This window comes from Erpetoichthys calabaricus, chromosome 5, assembly GCF_900747795.2.
Source record: "Erpetoichthys calabaricus chromosome 5, fErpCal1.3, whole genome shotgun sequence".
NCBI lineage: Eukaryota > Metazoa > Chordata > Cladistia > Polypteriformes > Polypteridae > Erpetoichthys > Erpetoichthys calabaricus.
Window position 1 is genome coordinate 6,544,293 of NC_041398.2, and position 26,634 is coordinate 6,570,926.

The 26,634-nt window shown below is 41.7% G+C and overlaps 6 protein-coding genes across 33 annotated transcripts in view; 4 read left to right on the forward strand and 2 right to left on the reverse strand.

Annotated features, from left to right (window-relative positions):
- LOC114641503 (tripartite motif-containing protein 16-like) overlaps nucleotides 1-26,634 on the reverse strand; it is a 1,283,323-nt gene that overhangs the window by 876,568 nt on the left and 380,121 nt on the right. The window lies entirely within an intron of this gene.
- The window catches only part of LOC114652539 (tripartite motif-containing protein 16-like), an 837,738-nt gene that overhangs the window by 550,705 nt on the left and 260,399 nt on the right, over nucleotides 1-26,634 (reverse strand). The gene's annotated exons all lie outside the window — the stretch shown is intronic.
- LOC114652524 (tripartite motif-containing protein 16-like) overlaps nucleotides 1-26,634 on the forward strand; it is a 538,688-nt gene that overhangs the window by 416,768 nt on the left and 95,286 nt on the right. The gene's annotated exons all lie outside the window — the stretch shown is intronic.
- The window catches only part of LOC114652414 (tripartite motif-containing protein 16-like), a 1,097,043-nt gene that overhangs the window by 293,128 nt on the left and 777,281 nt on the right, over nucleotides 1-26,634 (forward strand). The gene's annotated exons all lie outside the window — the stretch shown is intronic.
- LOC114643026 (tripartite motif-containing protein 16-like) overlaps nucleotides 1-26,634 on the forward strand; it is a 1,170,030-nt gene that overhangs the window by 93,253 nt on the left and 1,050,143 nt on the right. For all 14 annotated transcript variants that reach the window (XR_007934991.1, XR_007934992.1, XR_007934993.1 and 11 more), the window contains exon 2: nucleotides 19,781-20,378. Coding sequence is in view for 11 of the 14 variants with exons in the window: in XM_051927912.1 (XP_051783872.1) it covers nucleotides 19,788-20,378 (591 nt within the window). In the remaining 3 variants the exon portion in view is untranslated. The remainder of the gene's footprint in view (nucleotides 1-19,780; nucleotides 20,379-26,634) is intronic.
- LOC127527845 (zinc finger protein 184-like) overlaps nucleotides 1-26,634 on the forward strand; it is a 579,825-nt gene that overhangs the window by 31,017 nt on the left and 522,174 nt on the right. The gene's annotated exons all lie outside the window — the stretch shown is intronic.

Consider the following 26,634-nt stretch of genomic DNA (forward strand, 5'->3'; position numbering starts at 1 on the left):
ATGTAATTACCCTGATCTACATACAAGGCGAAAGTCTTGCAACATTCAAAGATGATGGTTTGGGATAAGTACACCATACAACATAAAAGAGCTTATGAAGCCTTGAACCGAAAAAAGCAAGATCTCAGAGATCGTAAAAAAAAAAATAGGAGGTAATGTCGTTGTACTCGCTGTAGATTTTAGTCAAACATTACCAGTTATTCCACGAGGGAGACCAGCAGATGAACTCAACACGTGTTTAAAATCCATGCTTCTCCCACGCTCGGTTATATGTCGCGTGTTCTCAGGTAGGTGCACCAAAAAATGTATACATTTAAGCATTTAATGGGCAAACAAAAAATGAGGTATACCCGAAGGCACTGCAGTAGTACTTAATGTAACTTTACTTCTTAAATGTTAATGTTTTACTGTTTAATAATTTATACGCTTCTTATATGTTGTTCAAATTCTTTTATCAAAATACCACTGACAGCGCAATGCACGATAACATGGAGTGAATACACCATACGCATCCGCCCACGGCCGCCCTGGTGTGCGCAGATAGGAGTTGATTCTACAATAAAATAAAATAAAGATAAAAAGAGTAAAACAATCATCACCCATAAACCGTGTGTGTGTGTATATATGTGTATATATATATGTTGATATGTGGATGTGTATATGTATATATATATATATATATATATATATATATGTAGATATGTATATATATGTGTATATGTATATGTATATATATGTTTATATGTGTGTGTGTGTATTTTATATATATAAAACACAGCAACACTCATAACAATGACAACACAATTACATTGACAATCATGTTACGTTATTTTTAAAATGTTTCCTTTTTTTTTTTTCATAACCTCTTTAACACACTACTTCTCCGCTGCGAAGCACGGGTATTTTGCTAGTATACATATATATAGATATACATATATAGATATAGATATATATAGATATATATATAGGCATGGTGGCGCAGTGGGTAGCGCTGCTGCCTCACAGTTGGGTGATCTGGGGACCTGGGTTCGCTTCCCGGGTCCTCCCTGCGTGGAGTTTGCATGTTCTCCCCGTGTCTGCGTGGGTTTCCTCCGGGCGCTCCGGTTTCCTCAAACAGTCCAAAGACATGCAGGTTAGGTGGATTGGCGATTCTAAATTGGCCCTAGTGTGTGCTTGGTGTGTGGGTGTGTTTGTGTGTGTCCTGCGGTGGGTTGGCACCCTACCCAGGATTGTTTCCTGCCTTGTGCCCTGTGTTGGCTGGGATTGGCTCCAGCAGACCCCCGTGACCCTGTGTTCGGATTCAGCGGGTTGGAAAATGGATGGATGGATGGATAGATATATATATATATAGATATATATATATATATAGATATATATATATATATATATATAATATATGTATGTATGTATGTATGTCTATATATATATATATATATATATATGTAAGCTTATAAGTAATGCCTTACTTCTCTTTAAGAAAGGAAGATGTAATGATACTTGATTTAAACGATTCCATGTCTTGGTGGGTTTGCGTAGCTTATTGTCAATATCTTTACACCTGTTTTTAAGACTTATTGACTGAAACGGGCTTTCACGAAAAAAGTTAGGGCTTTGCTACAAGATACACCCTCCACAAGTTAAGCAAGTAAAAATAAAAGTGTATATTTCTGTTTTATTTAAACCTTTTAAGTTTGTATGCATAGCCTCATTTGACTGTTTTAGTTTTTTTTTTCTTTCTTCAGTAATATTTAATCTCCTTAAAGAAAAAGAACATATGCATTTTACTTTTTTTGTATCTCTTTAGTAATATTTTAGTGTAAAAGGATAACCAGTATTTAAACCTTTTATGTTACTTTATAAAGTTATTTTACACAATGTTGAAAAATTAATAAGAAAGCTACATAATTTGGCAGCTGCTGCTTTAATTTTCAATGAAATGAAAAAACCTCTCCAAGAGAAAACGTCAATGAAGAAGAAACAGTTTGCAAATATATATATATATATGTGTATATATATATTATATATCCATCCATCCATCCATTTTCCAACCCGCTGAATCCGAACACAGGGTCACGGGGGTCTGCTGGAGCCAATCCCAGCCAACACAGGGCACAAGGCAGGGAACCAATCCCGGGCAGGGTGCCAACCCACCGCAATATTATATATATATATGTATATATATATTATATATATATATATATGTGTATATATATATATTATATATATATATATGTGTGTGTATATGTATATATATATGACAGCAACACTCATAACAATGACAACACAATTACATTGACAATCATGTTACGTTATTTTTAAAATGTTTCCTTTACTTTTTCATAACCTCTTTAACACACTACTTCTCCGCTGCGAAGCACGGGTATTTTGCTAGTTATTATTATATTAATTATCCCACTTAATTAATTAATACCCAGAATGTATACTGTATGAGCCCAAAATTTATCCCCTTATTTTGGCATTCCTTACTGGTTTGTTCAGTTTCTACCCCTTGGAATATAAATTTGCTGCAGTAATGAACAAATCTTTCCTTTTAAACTATAGCTGTTCTGACAAGACTTATTATTATGTGACTTGTGGACTTGTTACTCACTTAAACCCCAGTAAGTGTCTTTTTCTTGCTGTCTGTTCAGTTCTTCTTCATGTCTTTGTCTTTAGTCTTTGCCTTTGGTCTTTTCCGCTGTTTATCCATTCCGCTATGTAGGCAGGTCTGCAAAATGGAAGGTGACAAAGCCGTTTATGTCCATCTCATCTTCTTGGTTGTTAACCTGGTGCCAACACTCAAACTTTGCTTCCTGGCATTCATTGGAACAGCTTGGCCACTAGTGCCAATCTGCTACAATGTGCTAATGGTAACCCACTCTCCTGCATGGATTTTACTCTGCTAATTGCCTTCACTATTTATTACCTGCACAAATTCAAAGTCCATAAAACATTAAATAATAGAAGTAGCACTATTACAAAAGGCCAGAAAATTGAAACAGAAATAACTATTTTCCCTTTCCTGTCTTCCTGTGCTACCCTTCTATTTTTTTTCATTTGCCTGTGTGTCCTTTTTTTTTTTATTGTATGGTAACTGCTACCTGAAAGTGTGGACTATAACCTCTCCAAAATCCCAATTCTAAATCCAGCATCTCTCCTAAAACTGACCTGTGTTCTTTACTAAAGACCAGCTCACTTTTCTCGATTTTATTACTGGGAGATTCATAGGCTGTCTTTTTAAACAACTGGTCAGTCAGGTTTCGATTTACTGAACCTAAGTGTGTGTGCTTTTTAATTCCTGTTGGCCCCAGCACAGCTGTTAGGTCTTTCACACCCCTGTGCATTTCTGACTTGCTGTCTGAGCTTGGAAACTTTCCTGCTGCACCATCCCCCATCCTTTGTTCTTTGGTGTGTCCTGATTCATTCAAACCAAATCCTAAACTGGTGCACTTTGTTTCCAACTCAGCCATTCTTGCATTAGCACTTTTAGACCTTTCACACACAAACACTTGAATTCCATTAATTTCCATTCTTCTTTGTTTTAATTCTACACTTTCTTTACTCATTATCTTTAAACCATTATCCATTTCATGCCCTCTAGTCAACAATTGCCATTCACACTCACTAGCTTCTTTGCCTTCTATCTGATTTCTTTGTCCTAAATCAAATTTCAGTGCAGCACTAGTTACCTTTCTTAACAGTGGTGAAATATCTATCAGTGTAGCATGTTCTTTAAATACTGGGCAGACCTCAGAGTCACCTGGAGATTGTGATGCAATGGAGAATAATAATGGAAGAAAACATCCTTGCTGTTTTCCCTTCCTTTCATCTCTCTCCTTTTCCTTGCACATTCCCACTCTTTATCTGAGCACTCATCTCTCTCAGGTATGTCACCCACCCATGTTTTAGGGTTCCAGTCCGATCCAGTTACTATTGCCCTAACTTTCACCATGGGTGGTTTTCTCTCCTTGTTTCCCCTGCTTTCTGTGCTTTTCACTTCAGCAGTGGGTGTTCTACATGCTAGCACTTCACAATTTTCACACCAACTGTTACGTCTTTCAAAACTTTCACACATTCCATTTTCACTTTCTTTCTTATACTGATCTTCCTTATTATCAATAATACAAGATAGTAAACCTCTTATAACAGCAGCTGTCTTCTTTATACCTGATCTCTGTTTTCCTGCTTTTAATCCTTCCAGCCCCCTTCCATTTTGTGGCATGCTCAGCTCAGCTTCTGCTTTCTCTACCTACACTACAGGTTTCCTAGCTTTAGCCTGCTTGCTTCTGCCACTCCATTGGAAGATGGCTGACTTTAATTTAAATTTAGGCATTTCTGAGTCTACAATTATAATCTAATACAATTTGCCACCTTCGTTATGGGTTGGCCTACTTTTGCCCCTGTAAGCAAACATACACATATATACACAAAGATCCTAAACGAATAAGTGCCATATGAATGATGTATGCATTTCCCATCACTCCCTAGCACTTTAACCACTTAAATGCCGTATGAATGACGCATGCAATGTTCCACCACTCTCTAGCACTTTAATTAGGGACTCACTACCACCAGCACTAACAAACATGCGGGTGTCCTTGTAACACACATGAAGTCTCTACACTTTGTTGGTTATATTCCATTCAGCAACCAAACAATGTTTACTTCCACCGCATTTGTACACTGGATGCCCTAAAATTCACATACATACACACACATATACATCAACAGTATTTGCAAACAGGGTGCAAAACATGGTTACCCCAAATCCTGCCAACTACGCCAATTGTTTTGTCTGACAAGGTGCAAAACAATTGTTACCCCAAAATCCTGCCGGACTACGCCAATTGTTTTGTCTTGGTAGAGTAATATGTATTGCTCTACTTTCCCCTATTGTATTATTAATATGTAGCCTTAGAATGCCTAATCTCAAAGACTTACCACTGTTTATAAGGTATTATTGTATATAACTTATCCCTGCCTTGCCTTCTATATCTATAACCTCAGGCAATTAGATGCAGTAAAAGACAAGCAGAAGTTAAGTTACAGTTTAAACAATGTATTAGTATTATTGATAATATTCATAAATAATAACAAAATGCAAAGTACATTTGAATATTGGCAACCATACAACCTGATTAAATGATGATATGTAGTTCAGGTGGCACACAGTCTTCTGGTTACTTAAATGTCTCTAGTTAAGGCATCATTGGTGCTCAGCTTTCAGCCACATGTCTGTTAAAAATGGCTGCTGAGCTGTGCTCTTCATCACAGGATAGCAAGAGAGATGCTTCTTCATCATATGTTGGTTGGTAAGAGAGAGAGTGTGAGGTTAAATACATACATTTATAGATGTTCTGTCCAAATCCCTCGAGCCAATAGGACATCATGGTACTTAATGGCTTCTAAGGCAAGCCAATTCCAAACAGCCATACTTCAGACCAATGGGGGAAATAGAACATCTTAACATCTGCCCCCAAACCATATGTTAAAGTACACCTTAGCCCATCTGCGGGGGTAGAAATGACTTTAGCAAAGAAACACTTGCCAAACTGGTTTAAAACACACATCTCCCAAATCCTGTTGTAAAATTCAAACAGACCCATTCCTAAAGGTGGGGGGGGGGGAAAGGTGTGTGTGTGTGTGGGGGGGGGGGGGGGGGGGTAAACACTAAATTACATTGCTTTGTCTAAATTACAAAATAAAGATATACAGTACAAAACATTCATCAAGTTATATGTAAATTCTCACATCACAACACCTGATTTAGCGATAGCATGCGCTCCCCCTCCCTATGAGGACAATAGTCTGTCACCACCACCCCTTGGGCAGCTGGAGGAATTAATGAGGGAGAGGAAGCAGATTATCCTGATGATTTCTATAATGAAGAGTTTCAGCCAGAGAGAGATGAAGAAGAAGGAAAGGGTAGAGATCACTACCAACCCCAGTTACGATCGGTGTGACAAAGTGCTGCTGCACAAAGACATGGCCCGGGGAAAGGGACGCCTCACAAGCCCTGATTCTGCCCCCTCACGGTCAAACATAAATATAAAAGGATGGAATTTCAAGCTCCATTAATAGAAGTGCCCAATCCGCAATATAATGCACAACATCCTTATAGATTAACACAGTTCCACCTTGATGGTGCATAGAAACTGGGACCTGCAAGAATAAAAGAGGTGGTGCAGGAATTACTGAATCCAAAAGAAGTAGGGGGACAGAAATTCATGATGGCGGTGAAACAGCAGGATGACATGTATAAGACAAATGCCTGCAGAATGGACTCAGGTCCTTAGAAGGAAGCTAAGTCCAAGCTGAAATGATGTGAGAGGGCAATGGAATCGTCTCTGGGACGACAGGGGGCTGGCAGTGGCCAGTTTGATGTTCAGTGGACTCAGTTACAAGCACAAATAAACGCAACATATAAGAAGAGTACTGACTGGTCCCAATTAACACATGCTAAACAGAAAGATGGGGAGTCAAAGTCAGAATGGGGCCATCATCTTCAGGGTATCTCTCTCTACACCTGTTCCCGTTCAAGCCACATTTTCAAGTGTTTTGTTAAACCATCGATTTTTTTTCAGCCCTCTATGCCCAGTGACTTGATGGCCCACCTGTGCCTTTGCATCTCAGTTATGGGAGTGGAGGTCACGTCAGAACAACACACCGCCGTTGCACTGACCACCACCATTACATGCTCCTATGCTGCCTGGGTTGTTCATGTTTCCTCAAAACAACAAGAATATCTGCTGTCCTGGGTTTATCTTGGATTACAGTATTCACAATCTTTTCATTGTACTCAAGCCAAGTCAAGTTGGGGAGTATGCACTGGTACAGTGCGTTGCCACACCCACCACACAACAAAACAATTTGGGATCCCAGTTGGCAACACCCAGTCAGACATGAGGTCCAGTCCCACCCTCCAGAAATGACCCTCTATCTGCCGCAGCCAGGTGTTATGTGGGCGACTCCTTGACCTGGTCCAGCCACTCGGGTACCCAACAATGAAGATCTTACGAGCTGGATTACCCTCGGGGAAACGCGCCACATGGCCATAGTGCCGTAACTGACACTCCCTCACAATGCAGGTAATGTGCCTCATTTGGGACTCCATGAGCAACCGCTCATTCGACACAAAGTTAAACCAATGGATTTTTCAGAGATACACAGTACCAAAGGAGTCCAGTCTTCATCTCAGGTCACTGGATAGCGTCCATGTCTCGCAACCATATAGCAAGACAGGAAGCACCAGGACTCTAAAGACTTGGACCTTCGTCCTTTTGCATAGATATCGGGAGCGCCACACACCCCTTTCCATTGACCTCATGACCCCCCATGTTCTCCCAATCCATCTACTGACTTCATACGAAGAGTCAGCAGAGACATGACTGTCACTGCCAAGGTAAGTAAACCCCTCAACAAGGTCAACACTCTCTCTGCAGACAGACACACTGCTGATGACCGTGCCCAAGAGGTCATTAAAGGCCTGGCTCTTTGGTTTTTATCAGGACACTCGCAAGCACAGACACTCAGACCCTCACTCAGTCTCTCAAGCGCCCCAATCAGAGCCTCCATTGACTCCGCGAAGATCACAGCAAAGTCAAGATCAGTGAATCTTTCTTCACTAATAGATGCCTCACAGCCGCTGGACCCCACGACCTTGCCCAACACCCAGTCCATACAATCATTGAACAGAGTAGGAGCAGAACACACCCCTGACGAACCCCAGAATCAACTGGGAAAAATGCAGAGGTCCTGCCTCCACTCTGCACAGCACTCACCGTACCAGTGTAGAGTCCAGCCATGATTTCCATGATCCCGCAAACCCTCAGGCTGTCCCACAGGGCAGCTCGATCAACTGAGTTGAACGCTTTACAAAAATCAACAAAAGCTGCAAAGAAACTCTGCCGATATTCATGTTTGTGCTCCATGAGAACCTTCAGTGCCAGGATGCGGTCGATGGTAGACTTCTTAGGCGTAAAACCAGACTGTTCCGGTCGCTGGTAGATGAGCAAGTGATCACAGATCCTATTAAGGTTGACCCTAGTAAGGACCTTACTCGGCACTGAGAGCAGTGTTATCCCCCTGTAGTTGCCTCAATCCAGGCGATCACCCTTTCCTTTCCAGATAGGGACGACAAGTCCCATTTTCCAGTCAGTTGGGATGATGTCAGTCTCGAAAATGGAAGCAAAGATTGCTTGCAATGCCAGCAGGACAGCCTTACCACCAGCCTGGAGAAGTTCACCCCAGGATACCACAGATCCCTGCAGCCTTTCCCCCCCTCAGCTGGTTCACCACCTGTGCAATCTCAGTGAGATTGGGTGGTTCACAGCTAATTGGAGGATCAGCCTCAAGAATTGTGGATTCAGACATGTCCGACGTCCTAGCCAGAGGATCAGATTTGAACAACTGCTCATAGTAGCCAGCCCAGCGGGTCACAACTGCAGTGTCATCCGTAAGAACCGTTCCATCAGCTGCCCTGACTGCGACTCTCATAGATTCAGATGTGCGTAATGCTTCAATTCCTCTGTAAGCAGGACGTGGGTCGCTAGACCACAGACGGTGTGTTGCTTGCTCACAGATTCCTCTAACAAATGTCTCTTTATCTGCCCTCAAATCCCTCGCAGCCATCCTTCTCAGTTCCTGGTACAGACCAGCGTTGCCATTGAGCCGTGCGCTGTGACTCCTCTCAATGATATCCAGGGTGCCCTGCGAGATGGAACACCTCCTACTGGGAACATCGGTAACACCAACACAACCCTCAGCAACCTTCAGGGTCTTGTCACGGAAAACCTCCCACATCACATTAGGATCAGCAGTTGCACCCAAATCTGCAAGTTCCTCACTTATACTGCTTGTAAACTTATTAGAAACAGCCTGATCTTGGAGCCTGGCCAAGTCCAGGCTCATTTTCCTAGCATGTGGTAACCTACTGGACCTAAGCTGGATCCTAAGAGTAGCAACAACAAGTCTGTGGTCAGAATTCACAAACTGGGCACTTCTGTAGACCCTGCAGTTTTGCAAGAGCCTCTAGCGTCTGCCCATGAGGATGTGATCGATCTCCTTCACCACACAACCAGTATTGGAGTACCAAGTCCAACGATGTGGTTCAGGGCGCTGGAACCAGGATCCAGCGATTTGCAGCCCCCCGACCTTTTGCAAAGTCAAGGAACATGGAGCCACTTTCACCACAGTCATCAGACCTATGGGGACCGAGACAATCCTCATAGCCAGTCCTGTCAGTGCCAGTGGCTGCATTGCAGTCACGCATGACCAGAGGAGTGTCACCTCGTGGGCACCCATCAACCACTAAGTGAAGCAGCAAATAAAATGTTTCCCTCTCCGAGACGTCACTCACTGCCGTCAGAGCATACAAGGCAACAGACAAGGCATCCAGGGAGTGCTGTAATCTGAATCTCATAATATGCTCGTTGAAAGGAGTGACATCAGACACCATCGGAAGAAGCCAATCCGCTACAGCTACTCTAGTATGACAACCATCAGAGCGACCAGACCAATAAAAGGTGTATCCACCTACAGAGATCTGTCCAGTCCCCGGTCTGCGCACATCAGAGACTGAAATGCGAAGTTTACACAACTCCTCCGACAGCAGAGGAAGATGATCGTCTTGCCAGAGAGACAAGACGTGTCATGAACCTACCAGTATGGGTCGCCTCAAATTGGGACCCGAGTGCTGCTGTGCAGCGGGCGACACCTCAGCACCACACAAGTTCCGATCCCCAAAAGACCTGACCCCATTGGCTCTCCAATGGTTTTGACTCTTCCGGGGATGGGGCTCCCGAGGGCTTTCCCCCATCCCCTTCATGATGCGAGCAGCCTTCCTATTGGTGGCTGCAGCACAGCTACTCCTGCGGAGAGCAAAAAGGAGTCCTTTCCGTCATTTTTTTTACGTTGGCTGGAGTGCCAATCCTGCCATCAACTGCCATGATTTCCCTGTAAGTTGGAAGAATACATCGAGGATGACAGGAGCTTCATCAATCAGTCAGTAATGTTTATTAGCAACAGGTGAGTAGCTGTGAGTTCTCTGCTTGCAAGCCAGAAAGAAGCCCCCCTTACAGTTCCCAAACAGCTCCTTATATTGTGAGCTTGTTTACTTCTTAAAGAGTAGTTCCTCTTTTATCTAGCATAAGTCATATGGTTAATTTTAACACAAAAAACAGAAGTTCTTAGGAACCAATATTACACAGAGTACATTCTTGCTCAACAGCTCAGTATATGACAGACCATATGTTAACCCTTCAAAGAAAGGAGGATGTCATTTGTATTCCACATTGACCATAAAAAGTGTCATTTAATAAAGCCATCAGTCAGTGTTGAGAGTCCATTAGAACACTGATCTTAATGGTGACCTTATGGTGTTAATCATAATTCCGTAATTTTATTTTATGCAGATTCTGTCCAATCAGATGAGCTCTTTACTATTAGTATCTCATCAGCGTAGCTCCTGATTGGTTCTTGTTAATTGTCTGTGTTGTGCTCCGCCCCCAGTCCCGTTACACACTCCCAGATTTCCTCACTCGTTTTCTTTTCTCTCCTTTCAGACTTCTGTCCCCTGACACTGGACATCAACACAGCAAACAGAGACCTCCGTCTGTCTGATGGGAACAAGTACAGAAAAAGCACTAACGCGGGTTGTAAATGACATGCTAATATCCTCTGATGAAGGAAACTCCACTGTAATTATGTTGTTGGACTTAAGTGCAGCGTTTGACACCGTTGGCCATTTTATTTTACTGCACAGGCTAGAAAATGATGTTGGGTTTACAGGCACCATGCTCGCTTGGTTTAGTTCTTATTTATCAAATCGATTCCAATATGTACAGAAATGTGCTGACAGGACTCCATCATTATACACAGAAGTTCAATATGTTGTCCCGCAGGGTTCAGTACTGGGACCTTTATTGTTTTCACTTTACATGCTTCCACTGGGATCTCTCATTAGGAAACATAATGTTAATTTTCACTCGTATGCAGATGATACCTGTAGCAGTTGAGGTTCTGATCCACCTCTTGAACCCTCAGGTACCACTCCAAACACCAGGTAAAAGTCCAAGACTCTTTTATTTTGAAATAATACTGTGCACAAAGCACCCTCCACTCCACAATACTCATATAACTATCAATCACTACAATAATCACAAATCCTCTGCAAATCCCAGACACTTAGCCACCCTACCTCCCAGCTCAGCTCAGTGTCTGGGCTTTCCCAGAGTCCTTTATACTCCCTGACCCGGAAGTGTTTCCCATCCCACAGTCCATGTGATTTATCACTTCTGGGTCAGATAAAAAGTCCTTCTCTTCAACCCGGAAACACGTCGTTCCCTCTGGTCATATGATTATGACGTGCTTCCGGGTTATAGGGCACGTATAAGTCCTTGAGCCTCCCTGCAGCGTCCTCTGGTGGGCCCCACGGTGTCCAGCAGGGTTGGGAATAAAAACTCGATTGTCCATAATTCCCTGCTGGTCTTCGGGGCACTTCCATGCTACAGGGAGGGCTCCATCTAGCGGCCTGGGGGTATTGGCCAGGATGAACAGCCAGCCATCTCTCACACACCCAGTTATACCTTTCATTTAAATCAAATGAAGTTTCTCCAATGTTGTCTTTAATTAGTTGTGTTAGTGAATTAAAGGAGTGGATGAATGAGAACTACTTGTCTTTAAATGCAGATAAAACAGAGATCTTAATTGTTGGAGGGAATGATGCTGATCACAATAATATTTTGTCATCATTTAACTCAGTTGAAATCACCATTCATTTTACTGAATCAGCCCGCAATCTAGGAGTTATCTTTGATTCTAGCATGTCGTTTATAGCGCATATTACAAAGTTGTCCAAATCCTGTTTCTTCCATCTTAAAAATGTTAGGAAATTAAGCCACTTTCTAAATAAACAAGACTGTGAGAAATTAATTCATGTATTTATTTCTAGTAGGATTGACTACTACAATGCGGTGTTCACTGGATGTTCAAATATACAGCCTCCAGTTAATCCAAAATGCTGCTGCAAGAATTATTACAAGAACAAGAAAATACGAACACATAACTCCAGTTCTTAAATCCTTACACTGGCTCATGGTTAAGTTTAGGGCAGATTTCAAAATCCTCCTTTTAACATATAAAGCATTAAATGGCCGTGGCCCATCTTACTTCTCTGAACTTATCATGACTTACAAACCTGAGCGCACATTAATATCTCAAGATGCCGGTCTGCTTATGATTCCAAGGATTAATAAAATAACAGTGGGAGGTCGAGCTTTTAGTTACAGGGCCCCTAAACTGTGGAGTGGTCTGCCTGCTGCTATAAGAGATGCCCCTTCGGTCTCAGCTTTTAAATCCTGGCTGAAGACTCACTACTTCAGTTTAGCACACCCTGACTAGAGCTGCTGATTAACTGTACAGACTGCATCTCTGTTGTTAGTCATTAGCACTAAAACATAAGTAACATGACAGTTATAATTGTATACTAACCCTCACTTATTCTGTTTCTCTTCTCTGTACTCAAATGTGGCACTTGGTGCCACGGTCCACCTGCCAAGCTGTTTTGCCTGCCTAAGGTAAAGTCATCTCTGATGGAGGATTGCAGGAATTATCTGGTAGAGAGGTCCTTTCATCGGATTGGCCGGCTCAGCACTGTTTCTGCCGTGGAATGGCCAAATGGGGGAGGCAGCTTGATGGCTGAGGTCTCCAGGACTCTAAACAAATCCAAATCATATTATGTGATACTAGACAAAGAGCCCGTTTCGACAACGTAAGATGAAATGAGCACGAGTGGAATAGTGATAAGTATAAGCACCACAAACCTGATATAGGTGTATTGAATGAATGCGTAATTAGGCCTCGAGCTGTTGTCAAAATCGCCTTTCAGGCCTCTAGAGCTTTAATCGAAGTCGCCTTTCTCTTTGAATTTTCGCGGCCGTAAATCCACCGCCCGCCGTGATGTCGGTCTCGTAAGGTTTTTCGGGCAGCTGCACAGAAGGTGACTGCACATTCGGCTTCGGATGGACATGAGTGAGTGAGTGAGTGAGTGAGTGAGTGAGTGAGGAGACTGGCGAATTATGTATTAAGATCATCTACTGTTAAATTCTGCTCTGTAACTTCTAAAATTTTTATTTTTATACTGTATTGAGGATTTTTTCTGTTCTGTACTGTGTATTGTATTGTATTGTATTGACTCCCTTCTTTTTGACACCCACTGCACGCCCAACCTACCTGGAAAGGGGTCTCTCTTTGAATTGCCTTGACCAAGGTTCCTTCCATTTTTTTTCCCTACAAGGATTTTTTGGGAGTTTTTTCTTGTCTTCTTAGAGAGTCAAGGCTGGGGGGCTGTCAAGAGGCAGGGCCTGTTAAAGCCCATTGCGGCACTTCCTGTGTGATTTTGGGCTATACAAAAATAAATTGTATTGTATTGTATTGTATTGTATTGTATTGTATTGTATTGTATTGTATTGTACATGACTGGACAAAGACCAAATACCCCAAACATCCTCAGAGGTTTGACTGCGGGCCTCAAGTTCTGTGCAGAGAGGCTCTGACTGGGACTCGCTGTTACTGGGATGTGGAGTGTACTGCTGAAAGTCCGTCACATATAAAGGAATGAGAAGGAAAGGATGGGGCTTGGACTGCTGCCTTGGGCACAACAACAAGTCCTGGAGTTTATGTTCTAAATCTGAGTACTCTGTGTGTCACAATAACAAAGACATTGTAACCAGCGCCCCCTACAGCCCCAGGAACGGTGTGTATCTGGACTGGCCTGCTGGCTCTCTGTCATTTTATAGCATCTCACACACAATGACCGTCCTGCACAGGTTCAACACCTCCTTCACTCACCCGCTCCATCGAGGGTTTTTGTTTGGTCCTGACTCCAGTGTAACAATCTGCCATCTGACAGCATGTGACCACTGACCAGTACCCTCCACCAGTCACTTGAGATCTCCACAAGTGCAGGTCCTCTTTGTGTTTGTAGTTTAATGTAAAATTAATTTTACAGGATGGGTTGGGAGAAGCGCTTATGTGACTGAATCTAGGGAGGAGAATGCAGGGCGAGTGCCGCTGTCAGGGTCTCCATTAATACTGGGTTTGATTTAATCTTTGAGTAGCCAATGAGGTGTGTGTGTCTTTGTGAGGTGCATTGACCCCCCATATCTACACATAGCAGTCTGACCAGCCTTTGTCATTGTTGATTTACAACTACATATACAAGGAAAGGTGTTAACCCTTTGGAATTCCTTGGATTTCTGCATTAAATCCTATTAAGATGTCATCTAATCTTCACCTAAGTCCCAATTCTAGACAACCACAATCTGCCTAAACTAATAACATACCAACTGTTGGACTTTCCATGTCTTTGTTAGGCACATTGAGTGATCATTCACAGTGAAGACTGGTAAATCTAGCTAACCCTTTGTTGATCCTCCTTTATCAGCCACAACCTCCACCGAACGTTTCCTTTAGCTGCTTTTAAGATCTGCATTATGTTTGGGATGACTTATGGACCATCCCTCCCTACAAACCTGTTTCAGTTCCTCGGTATTTCTGGTTGCACAGCTCTCTTCAGGTCACGCTGCAGAATCTCAAAGGAGTTACGGTCAGGACTCTGACTTGGTCAAACTTCTTTACCAGCCATTCTTTAGTTGATATACTTGTGTGCTTTGGGTCATTGACTTGTGGCATCACTCAACCACACTGAAGCTTGAGGTCATGGACTGCTGTCTTTACATTTTTTGATATACTTTTGAATATCTTGTTCCCTCAATATGTATGTTGTGTCCAGGCCATGAATTACCAAAGCAGGCCCAAACCATGATTCTCCTTCTACTTTGTTTCGCAGTTGGGATGAGACTTTGGTGTTGTTGTGCAGTGAACTCTTTCACCAAACCAAGTGTAGCTGAAGGAGTGTAAGGTGAGTTCAAGCATGGGCAAAACACATGCTCACAGAAATCTCTCAGTCCAAAAGTTTTTTTAAAAATATTTAGTGAAAATTCAAAGTAAACAATCCACACAAGAATAAAGAAAAAAGTTGTTACACACATAGAATAAAAGGCAAAAAATGAGAAAAAATTGAACTTCTCTAAACTTATCTTTTCATGTCAGACTTTAGTTTTTTCTATACTTAAAGATGCTTTACTTCTTCTTCTGTATGCTTTAAACGTACAGCGCTGTACATTCAATAAAGTATGTTGTCTTTCATGTTACTTGGCACTTATTGTCCGCAAGGCACACAAGGCACTTTTGGCACAAGAGGCACAACAGGCACATAGGCACGGTTTAAAACCATGTGCCCTCTATGCCTTACACAAGGCAAGGCTGATCTCTTACTGAGAATAATGTTTAGTCAGAGAGACTAGAAATAGTTAGGATATGCCAATTCAATTCAGCTTATGGAGGTTTTAGTAACCTCCCAAAAGACTATGCACTAATATTTAGGCAAACATTTATATAACTTAAATAACTAGAAAATGGCAATTACACCTTGCATTGTGCATTTGTACCAAAATGTTCAACTTGTGTCTCATCTGTCCATTTAACATTGTCCAAGGAGCATTGGGGAACATCCAGGTGGACCTGAACAAACTTAAAACATACTGCAGTTCTTTTTTTTTCATTTTTGGCAGCAGTGGTCGCTTTTTCTTGGTGCTCTTCCATGATCACCATTCTTGTTCAGTGGTTTTCTGATGGTGGACACATGGACAAAGACTTTCACAATCTCTTGACTTCTCTGTAGACCTTTTACTGTTATCCTTGGGGTTCTTTTGCACCTCTTTGAGGTTTGTAGTTTGTGCTGTTAGAGTGATTGTTACATCATGGACTCTCCTAGGGAGTAACTACAGTCCTGAATTTCCTCCATTTGTAGACATTTTATCTTACTGTGGACTGATGAACACCCAGGTCTTTAGCAATACTTGTGTAGCCTTTTCCAGCTTCATGCATTTCTATGATGAGTCTTCTAAGGCCCTGTGACATTTGATTAGTTTGAGGTGAGGTTCACATTAACTACTTTAACTTGAAGAGAGCAGAATTGTCTGTTGCCAGGCTTATAATTTCATCCCCTTTATTGAAACACCTTCCTCCATTTAGCTTTAGGAGAAGTCATTAACACTGAGGGTCACTTACTTTGTCCAACCTGCACTGTTTAATGATGACACAATGTGTTTAATAAAAACATGTAAAGTAGAACAGTTTGTGTGTTATTAGTTTAATCACATTGTGTTTCACTATGAATTGTGACTTAGATGAAGATCAGAGCACATTTTAGTAGAAATCAAATCCATGGAAATCCAAAGGGGTGACTTACTTTTTCTTGCTAAAGTACATATATTAAAGGCTGGGACATCAATAACTGCTGTGACCTCTGAATGTCACCAGTTAGGTAGGACTAACATGTGGACCTGCTGGAGCAGCACAAATGAAAGGCTTTATAAAGTCCTCAGTATAAAGAACTATTGACAGACATGTGTACAAGTGACAAAGGTCTCTAGACTGCTGTCCTGTCACCAGACATTTTCTGCCTCTCAATTGGTCACTCAAGGGGTTTGTCACCTCTGGATAAATTGTCTGTGAATATCTGAAGATGAGGACTCACTGGTCACTCAGGTATCAGGCACACTGATGGAGTTTGGTGTTTTACTGAGGCACTTGACGTCACATCAGCCATTAAACTGCACCTCCTCCTTCCTGCTCTCAGGTTTGTCAAAGTCACCCAAAATTAAGGAGTTGAGTCAGCTGACTAACTTCACCATCACTGTCAACATTTAAAGTACCAATCACATTTGATACTTGTGAACACTTTTATCTAACCCTAATTCACAATTCCCTCAGAACCCCTGAATATGCTGCATGTCACCTGACGTCAGTCTGTGTAAACAGGCAGATTAAGGTCCAGGTTGACCGCCTGTATTACAGGCCTAAGCAGCAGGTGGAGACTGTGAGTTCTAAATCTGTCATCTTCTTGGAGCCTGAGGGGGGTAAAAAGGAAATGGAGAAAATAGAGAAGGAGTGAGGGGTGATAGTGAAAGAGGAGAGTGTCAGGGGAAGAAAGGGCAAGATGAACAACCTCAAGGAGCTGAGTGAATCACGAGAGTGTGCTGCTTGTGTGTCTGTGCTGTTGTAACATAACTTGATAAATAAAGAATTGAGATTTGTTCATCCTGTCTAACTTTTTCCTCTTTGACTTGGCACACTCTGATAGCTGTCCTGTGATCACAGATTGCATTCCTTGTTGGTCATATTTGTGTCTCAATGTTTGTCTGAAGTCTAATTCTTTATACACTCGGTCATCAGACAGGCCATGATGAGCTCTTCATTGCTGACCTAAACCCAGTTGTCCTCTTCTCTGACTCTTCACTTCAGCTGTTTTGTCAGTTTCCGCTGTCTGACCTTTTAAATCCATTGATCTCTGTGGTCACTCATAAACGAGTCACATCTGCACATTGGCAGTGATTCAGGTCAGAATCTCGTTTTAAAGTCGAGGAGCACATTAAAACCTTTCTTAGTCACTTTGGGTGTGTTGCCCTCAACATTGTGGCCACTTATGCTGTTGTCCTTGTCCTGATTTTAATGACACTCCTTTCCCATCCTGATGTCTGCAGTAACACATTTCCCTTTAATATTAAAATGTGTAATTATGAAAGTCTGCATCATATCACATAGTAAGTTCAAGTTGATGTTTTTTTGTTGTCCTCCCATCCAAATAAATAGTACAGGTAGAGATGAAATTACTATGCAAATATACAACATGTAGTATAACATGACAATGTACACCACTTAGTGCAAATACAACATGCAGTGCAAACAGAGAAGACAGCGTGAATTAAACTGACATGACAACGGTAGGACAACGTCCAGCAGATCAGTTCTTACTGGATCAGTAGTAGCTTAACAGCAGCAGTAATATTTTTGTATTAAAAATTGAAATATAAGCAGATAACAAACATATATCTTGAATGTAGTAAGTGTTTAGCAGTAATAAAGTGCAATGTGTGCATTTGACCTAAACAGCTTTCAAATGTGTAAACAGTGTGAAGTTCACAGTTCAGCTGCAAGTGTGTGTTGGGGGGGGGGGGGGGGGGGGGGGGGGGGATGATAAGGGGGGTTAGGCGGCTAAGGCATTAAAAAGTCAGACAGCTGGGGTGAGAAGAAACTGTCACATAGTCTGTATGATCTGACTGCAGTACCGCCAGCTAAAGGGCAGAAGTCCATCCTCAGCTGTCTTAGCAGTCCTCTGTAGATCCGCAGCACTACAGTCCGCATACCACACCATGATGGAGCTGGTCAGCACATTGTGCTTAGCAAAGTGTCTTACGTTTGGTCGGTGAAAGGATGGCGCTATATAATAAGGACTGATTGGCATGGTTGTGAACAAGGTGATAATTAGCCATTATTGGAGTACTGGGTCATGAATAGCCTACCCTGGCAGGCCACATGAAAGACAACAACCAACTCTGTAACAGCTCACTCACACACACACACACACACATATGGATGCTATCCGGGCCAATTACAGTATGTCAATATTTTAAAAGGGTCATACTTCTATAATCCTTCATTTATAATAACCTGTAAATTGGTCATAGTGTGTGTGTGTGTGTTCATCTCGTGATGGATTGGCACCCTGTCCAGGCGTTGTTCCAGCTTAGTCCCCAATGATTACTGGGATAGGCTCCAGTGTCCCCATGGCCCTGCTCGGTATAACCACGTTTGAAGATTGATTGATTGATGGATTATTCTGTTTCTCAAAATGAGGGTCTTCACTTACCTTGATGAAAGTTTAACAGCTAGGAACTTCAACTACAGAGAAAGGTAAGGAAAATAAAATATGAGCTTTACTGAATAATAAAATGAATTACTGGCATTGACAAAATGCACAACTGATTATGAATAATTTGATAGACTGACATTTGCTTCTTCTCCTCCCAACATTCCTACAACTCTGATAAGTTAGAGAAGGGATGGACATTTTGATTAATAAAGAGCACCAACATGAGTAGAATGAATCCTCAGTTTAACAGCTCGCTGTCTTGATGTGCTAAGGGCTGTCAGGCTGTCACATTACAAATCTGTTTCTACACATTGATCTGTTGTGTTTTATTTTCAATTTATTTTATTTGGGGGCAGCACGGTTGCGCAGTGGTAGCATTGTTGCCTCACAGTAAGGAGACCTGGGTTCGTATCCCAGGTCCTCCCTGTGTGGGTTTCCTCCGGGTGCTCCGGTTTCCTCCCACAGTCCAAAGACATGCAGGTTAGGTGCATTGGCAACCCTAAATTGTCTCTAGTGTGTGTTTGGTGTGTGCCCTGCGGTGAGCTGGCACCCTGTCCGGGGTTTGTACCTGCCTTGAGCCTGTGTTGGCTGGGATTGGCTACTGCGGACCCCCATGACCCTATGTTAGGATATAGTGGGTTGGTTACTGACTGACTGACTGACTGACTTATTTTATTTGTAAATGTGCACTGAGCTCTGAGTCTGTCTAAAGTGGACTACAGTGTGTAATAAATAACTAAGAAATACTGACATGAACTACACTTTAGCAGACCCCCTGTGACAAGTCATCTCTACTGTCACTTTGAGGTCTTCACTCTCTGGGCTCCTGTCTCACATTAACTGTTAACCCTCAGTGTCTCCTTAGATGTTCTCTCTGTGAGCTCTCAGCTTTCTCTTTAAATCTCCTCCTCCTCCTCACTGAGCACAAGCAAACTTTCACTTTCATTTCTTCACAAGTCACTTCCTTGTTTGTCTGACTGATTCTCTCTTCCTGCCTCTCCTCAGACTGACGATGGCTGAAACCCAGCTGTTTGTGTCACAGGACGATTTCACCTGCTCGGTGTGTCTGCACACCCTGACTGACCCCGTGTCACTGCATTGTGGTCACAGTTTCTGTCTGAAGTGCCTCTCTGACTACTGGGATCAGAGCCAAATGTGCAGCTGTCCTCAGTGCAGACACACCTTCATGCTGAGGCCTGAGCTGAACAGAAACACTCTTCTGAATGAAGTCGTCAAGAAATTAAAGAAGACAGGACTCACTTCTCCTCCTCCTCCTTCTCCATCTCAGAATTATGCTATCCCTGGAGACGTGGAGTGTGACTTCTGTACTGGGAAGAAGTTCAGAGCAGTGAAGTCCTGTCTAACCTGCATGGCCTCCTACTGTCAGACTCACCTGCAGCCTCACTTTGAAGTAGCAGCCTGGAAGGGACACAAGCTGACTGATCCTGATAGAAATCTGGAAGAGAAACTCTGTGAGAAACATCAGAAAAGTCTGGAGATGTTTTGCAGAACCGAAAAGACGTGTATCTGCATGATGTGTGCGGTGACTGAACACAACAGTCATGAAAAGGTCGAGCTGGAGACAGAAAGAGAAGAAAAACAGGTGAGTGGAGTTTAGTGTTTAATGGAACCTCACTAAAAAAAGGAGTTAAGTAATATATAAATGTAGTTTGTCAGAGAATCTATTCCTTCCTTTGTGGAGTCTCAGTTTGCTTGTATAGGACAGCAGGGAGCTGGAGCCTGTCCTGGTGAGACTGGGTGGAAGACATGAAACAGTCCAGGATGAGATACACAGTGTGATCCATGGACAGTCGAGTGAGCTGAGTGCTCTCATTAAACTGAGTGGAGGTTCTTTGTGTTCTCATCACTTGTGTATGGAGTACGTCAGGCCTCTTTAAGAGACACGTTATACTCACATGTCGATTAATATTGACTAGCAAATCGTGCTTGCGAAAATTTCACAAGAATAAAAGCATTAATGAAATGATGATGAGGGAGAAAAACACCACACATCACAGTAAGAAAGGAAATTATTTTAATAAGTAGTGACTTGTGAGAGGACTCAGTATTAGAATAGTTCCATGATTAGTATGGGATGTTCTTATAGTCACTTACAACAGCATGAATATTTACAGTACAAAGTGTAACATGAAAAGGTGAATAGAAAATATTGTATAAGAAGGGAAATGCAGGGCACATGTAAGTCAGTATGTGTGAAGTGTGGCCATCAGGTCATGTAGTATAACAAAGTCTATAATAATTGTCAGAAAATGCAATTTGTTGCATAAACATTTTGCTCAACGAAAATGTTCCCTTGTGTGTAACCCGCAAGTACCTGTATGTTTAACCCGGGTTTCAATATAACTCTGGCAAATGTAGTGTACAACTGGCCATGAGTAAAAACAGGGCCTGGCAAATAAACTCTCTGACGTTATTAAACATTTGTCGTTGTGACTTGGTGACATTCACATAATATGATAAACAAACGGGGAGCTTACACCCTAATATAAAGGAAATATCTTGTTTTCAGTTGTCAGTGTTATGGAATCCGTGTAGCTTTTCTGTCATAATGTTTCTTGTTGTCTGGCAGTTTGCTTGATGCTCTTCAGAAAGGTTGTGTGGGTGATTTGTTTTTTGTTCATTGTCAAGGTGCAAGACGTCCTGCTGCTGATCTTCAGATAATGTCGCTCTGTGGTTTATCATAGGTTGTCTTTGTTGTTCTGAGGTATCTAACCTGTGCTGCTTGGTCTGGCATGATTTAACAGTTTGGAAAGAACCCCACAAAATTTAGCAGTTCTGTAAATATTTGATAAATGTGCCCATTTCCACATTTATATGAAGATTAAAACTCACCATCAGCACTACATGATCATCGTATAGTGAGGTCAGATGATAGGCCGTCAAATTTAGTTGTGATTAGGAATTATGGCCCAGGGGGTCTTAGGAGAACATAAGAAATTTGGCAAACAAGTGGAGATCATCAAGCCTGTTTTTTTATGCTAATAACTATGCTGTCCCAAAATCTCTTCCAGATTCTTCTTAAAAGTTTTCAAGATTCTTGTTAGACTCCATGTCTCAGTAGTTTGTTCATCAGTCACACAACTCTTTGTGTAAAGAAGAGCTTCCTGGCTTCAGTTTTAAATGCATGTTCACTTAATATCCATTAATGTCTTTGAGAATGTAATTCACCATTAAGAAGAAAGAATGTTGCTGGTCTGCTTTATCGATGCCTTTGAGGATTTTAAATACCGTGATGAGGTCCTCACGATGTCTCCTCTGCTCACACTAATCAGGTTTAGCTTTCTGAGTCTGTCACAGTTGGTCTTGTCCTGAAGTCCTGGGATGCCCATGGCTGCTCTCCTCTGCTCAGCTTCATGTGATGCTTTGTTTTCCTTATGTTTCACTTGAATATCAGCACCTCAGAAGATTCAGTCACATTTTTAGAAGTCCTGAGTAGCTCCTGACATAAACTGCTCCAAGGCCTCTTGATTGACTGATGTTTCTTTATTTATGACGTCAAAGGATTCAGATTTTACAGGTCAGGCCATTGGACTCTGCTTTCTGCTCTTTACTCCAAGAAAGCAAACATTTAGCAAGCAACATTTTAAACAGTTGTGGTATTTATGGGCTGTTCTTCTAGTTTTTAAATTTATTTGAATCAGTTAACTATTTCATGGTGGAGAATCTGATTTGCACTCCTGGTCTCTTTATGTCATCTGTTTTTTAACTGTTTGTTCATTTGGGTCAATTCCTGAGATGCCCCAAAGGTAAACATCTGGTTTTAAATTTTCAGCAGTTGTTTAATTTAATATATTCACCCTAAAGTGTCTGAGTTTCTAAAAGGTTATGTCGTGTTTGGATGAGGAAGGAGCTTTTGACAGTTGAATGAAGATATTTGTGTACTGAACTGTGCAAATTTGGATTTGGTCTCAATGTTTGTGTATGGATTAAATTACCATACAGCAGTTCAGAAGTCTTGGTTTGTACAAATAAGATCCATTGTGACTCTTTCAGTTTAGAATGTTGAACCAGACAGGGATGTCCATTATCACCAAAGCTTTTTGTAATTGCAATTGAACCCTTATCTTCTAATGGCCGACCCCTTTACCCAGACCGGCAACTACACAACCAACACTATTGACTTGGTAACTTGAGGATTCTACAGAAAATAACAAGCCGGACTCCTTACAAGCAGTCCTTTTTCCCCAAGTGACAAAATAACAGGCAATGTAAACTAATGATGTAAAATCAAGTGCAGATATATTGAAAGTGAACGAATATCTATATCTATAAAGGAGAGTTGGCATCCTTGTGGCTGTGTTTGTGTGTTTGTGGAGGGACGGAGAGTTAAGGCGGGTGTTGGAGTCACGTGATCATCTCCCCTCCCATTCACCTCATTCCATTCACTTCATTTCGCTCCGAGCTGAGCTCCGCAGCTGACGCGGTCTTGCTGTTCTTTTTCCATAGTGTTTAGTCCTTTCTCCTTTACTGTTTAGTAGATGCAGTGTTTAATGAATAGTATTTTTTCCTTTAGTGTTTCTACTTAGTGTTTCTTAGTGTTTAGTGGATGCGGTGTGCGAATGGAGAGTTGCGATCCGAGAGACTGTTTGTGGAGGGACGGAGAGTTAAGGCAGGTGGGGGAGTCACGTGATCATCTCCCCTCCCATTCACCTCATTTCGCTCCGAGCTGAGCTCCACAGCTGACGCGGTTAGTCCTTTCTCCTTTACTGATTTACTGTTTAGTAGACGCGCTACTTACTGAATAGTATTTTTTCCTTTAGTGTTTCGTAATGTTTAGTAGACGCGGTGTGCCGGTGTTCCCGGTGGTGTTGCGGCTTAGAGTTACTTTCTACTTCGTTTTTGTACTTTAGTGTTTAATAATAAATAATAATAATTCATTACATTTATATAGCGCTTTACTCAGTACTCAAAGTGCTAGAATAGTGAGTGATACTTAGCTGATAGCAGTGTAGAAGCAGCACAGCACAACGGAGCCGGTAGGACAGGCGGGTGTGGTAGCGTAGGTGAGTGGCGATAGCAAGCAGCAGGAGGAGGAAGCAGGATTTGGATGTTCCAATACACAGCCATAAACAGTAACGCTTGGTAATTTCAGGCGTGATCGCCCTGGAGACATAAGCCATAAGCCAGGTTAGTATGAACATCAGATCAGTTTCTGGGTCGTAGAGTACTGTAAGATGAAATGGGAGCAGATCAGCAGGCTTTGTTTCCTTACAAACCTCCCATAGTTTATGAAGACGCACGGCAATAATTAAATCATACAGATTCTGGTGTATTCTCAATTGCATTTGCTGTGTGTATTTCTTTAGGTATTGACCCAAGTGATCAAGTTTTTACTATTTCTTCAATGCGAAATCACTTGCAAATAATTTTTGTTACTCGACAATTGCTTCCATTCCCTGTCGAAAGTAGCCGACGGGCGACACCAGTTACAAGTATTCAGTGCGTTCAAAGACCTGTACGAAGTACGGCGACTAACACAGTCACTCATAAAAGGGGAGATGACTCGGTGCAGGAAATGGGGATTGAAACTACCTGGGAAGACATGAAATCAACGAGGCGATTAAACGGATCTCAAGACACGTCTTCTAGGTTGGAAAAAAGCGCTTGGTTGCCAAAACCATATATATACATAAATATATACATCTATATAAATAAAAATGTAAATGTTCGTTTGTTCAAAACCTTAAATCTCTGAAAATTATTCACCGATTGCTTTGAAATTTTGACACAACGTTGCATTCGAATATGCGCGTGTTTTTATATACATATTATATAGATGTCACACCTGTGACAGGTAAAAACATGCTTTTTTTGAAAACACAGCGCCATCTGTTGGACGTAAAAGCAACACAAGCTATACTAAATATTTTACGATTCTATTTCAATGTTTCGATTAAATACATTTGTAAGTACGTGAATAAAGGCAGCGACATGGCAGTTTTTTGTGTGCAACCAGAAAGAAGTGATAGGAATGCGGTCATACATATGGATGAAATCGCACAGGATTAGGCTGGAAGATACATAAGCAGCAATGAAGCTGTATGGCGAATTCTTTCATTTCCCATACATGAACGAAGTCCAGATGTTGTTCACTTAGCAGTACATCTAGAAAATGGACAACGTGTTTATTTCACAGCTGCAAATGTGCAACAAATAGCCCTGAACCCACCGGCTACAACGTTAACTGCTTTCTTTACGTTATATCAAAATGACGCGTTTGTGAAAACACTGCTGTATTCGGAAGTGCCTACGTATTACACATGGAATGTGAGTAGAAAATCATTTGAACAACGCAAACGAGGAGAGCGAGTCAACGGACAACCTGGCATATTCAAAGAAACTACGATAGGCAGACTGTACACCGTGCATCCCAATCAAGATGAATGCTTCTTTGTTCACATGCTGTTGGTAAATGTGCCCGGTCCAACATCTTTCCAGCAATTGAGAATTGTCAACGGCGTTACACATGCCACTTTCCGAAGTACATGTCAAGCTCTGAATTTATTGGAGAACGACCAACACTGGGATGTATACATTAATGACGCGTGCAACACGTCACATTCAAATCAAATTCGTGCATTGTTTGCAATCATATTGACCGCCTGCTCTCCTTCATCTCCAACACAGTTATGGGAGAAATATAAATCGCACATGGCTGAAGATATTTTCCGTCGAATACGCAAGTACAATTCAAATATAAACATGGATTTCACAGCAGACATCTACAACTAAGCGTTGATAATGATTGAAGATTTGTGCTTAGAAATCGCGAACAAAGTTCTCAATCAATTGGGAATGCCATCAGTGAATCGATCTGCTGCTGCTTCGTTCGATGTAGAATTGCGTCGTGAACAAAATTACAACACGGGTGATCTTTTGTCGTATGTGCAATCAAATATTCCTAAGCTAACGCTTCAGCAAAAAGGCATTTACGATCAAATAATGCAAACTGTCAATAACGGGGTTGGAGAAATCTGGAAATTGGGAACGGAAAGGTGCCGGTTGATCTGACCTCAGGACGAATTTCATTGCCTCATAACTTCTGCAATTTAGTGACGTCAAAAGAAGAATTGGTTGAAAAAGTATTTCCCAATATTCAAACCAATTATAAGAATCACGATTGGCTGAGTGAACGAGCTATTCTTGTGTCCAAAAACAAAGACGTCTACGAACTTAACAATATTATTCAGTCTAACATTCTGCACAGACAATGGAACAACAAAAAATATTGTATACTCACAAGCATTGTGAAATTAAACATATTAGAAACGTGCGCTTTCTCTTTTCTTTCTTTTCCATTTAACCAGACTGAGCCACAGCAACGTGATATATTGTGGACGAAAAAGTGCAGACTGACAGTAGGTGATGTTTTTCACAAGTTCTTGTTTATTCTACATCAGGAGTCACAGAAAGTAAAGATCCAGAGAACACAGCCTGTCGTAGCAGGGCTCGTCTGAACCCTGAACAACGGCTAGGGGGAGCTTTAAATACCCCTCTATCTTATGATTCTGTAAATGATGTAATATCTGAACTAGACATTATCTAAGTTCCCCTTAAAACATACAGGTGCCTTGCACATATGCCCTGCAATCTTATGATCTTTCTTCTTTCCTGAGCCATGTACTTTGAGGAAGTTAGGCATAGGGTAACATATTTTTGTCAGTTCAATAAATCAAGCTTTCTTTTTTACTGCAAGAGCACTGTTATGAAACTTAGTTACCAAATACACAGGGCACAAGGTGCCGAGGAGAACACTGTTCTTCTACAATATCTATCTATCTATCTATCTATCTATCTATCTATCTATCTATCTATCTATCTATCTATCTATCTATCTA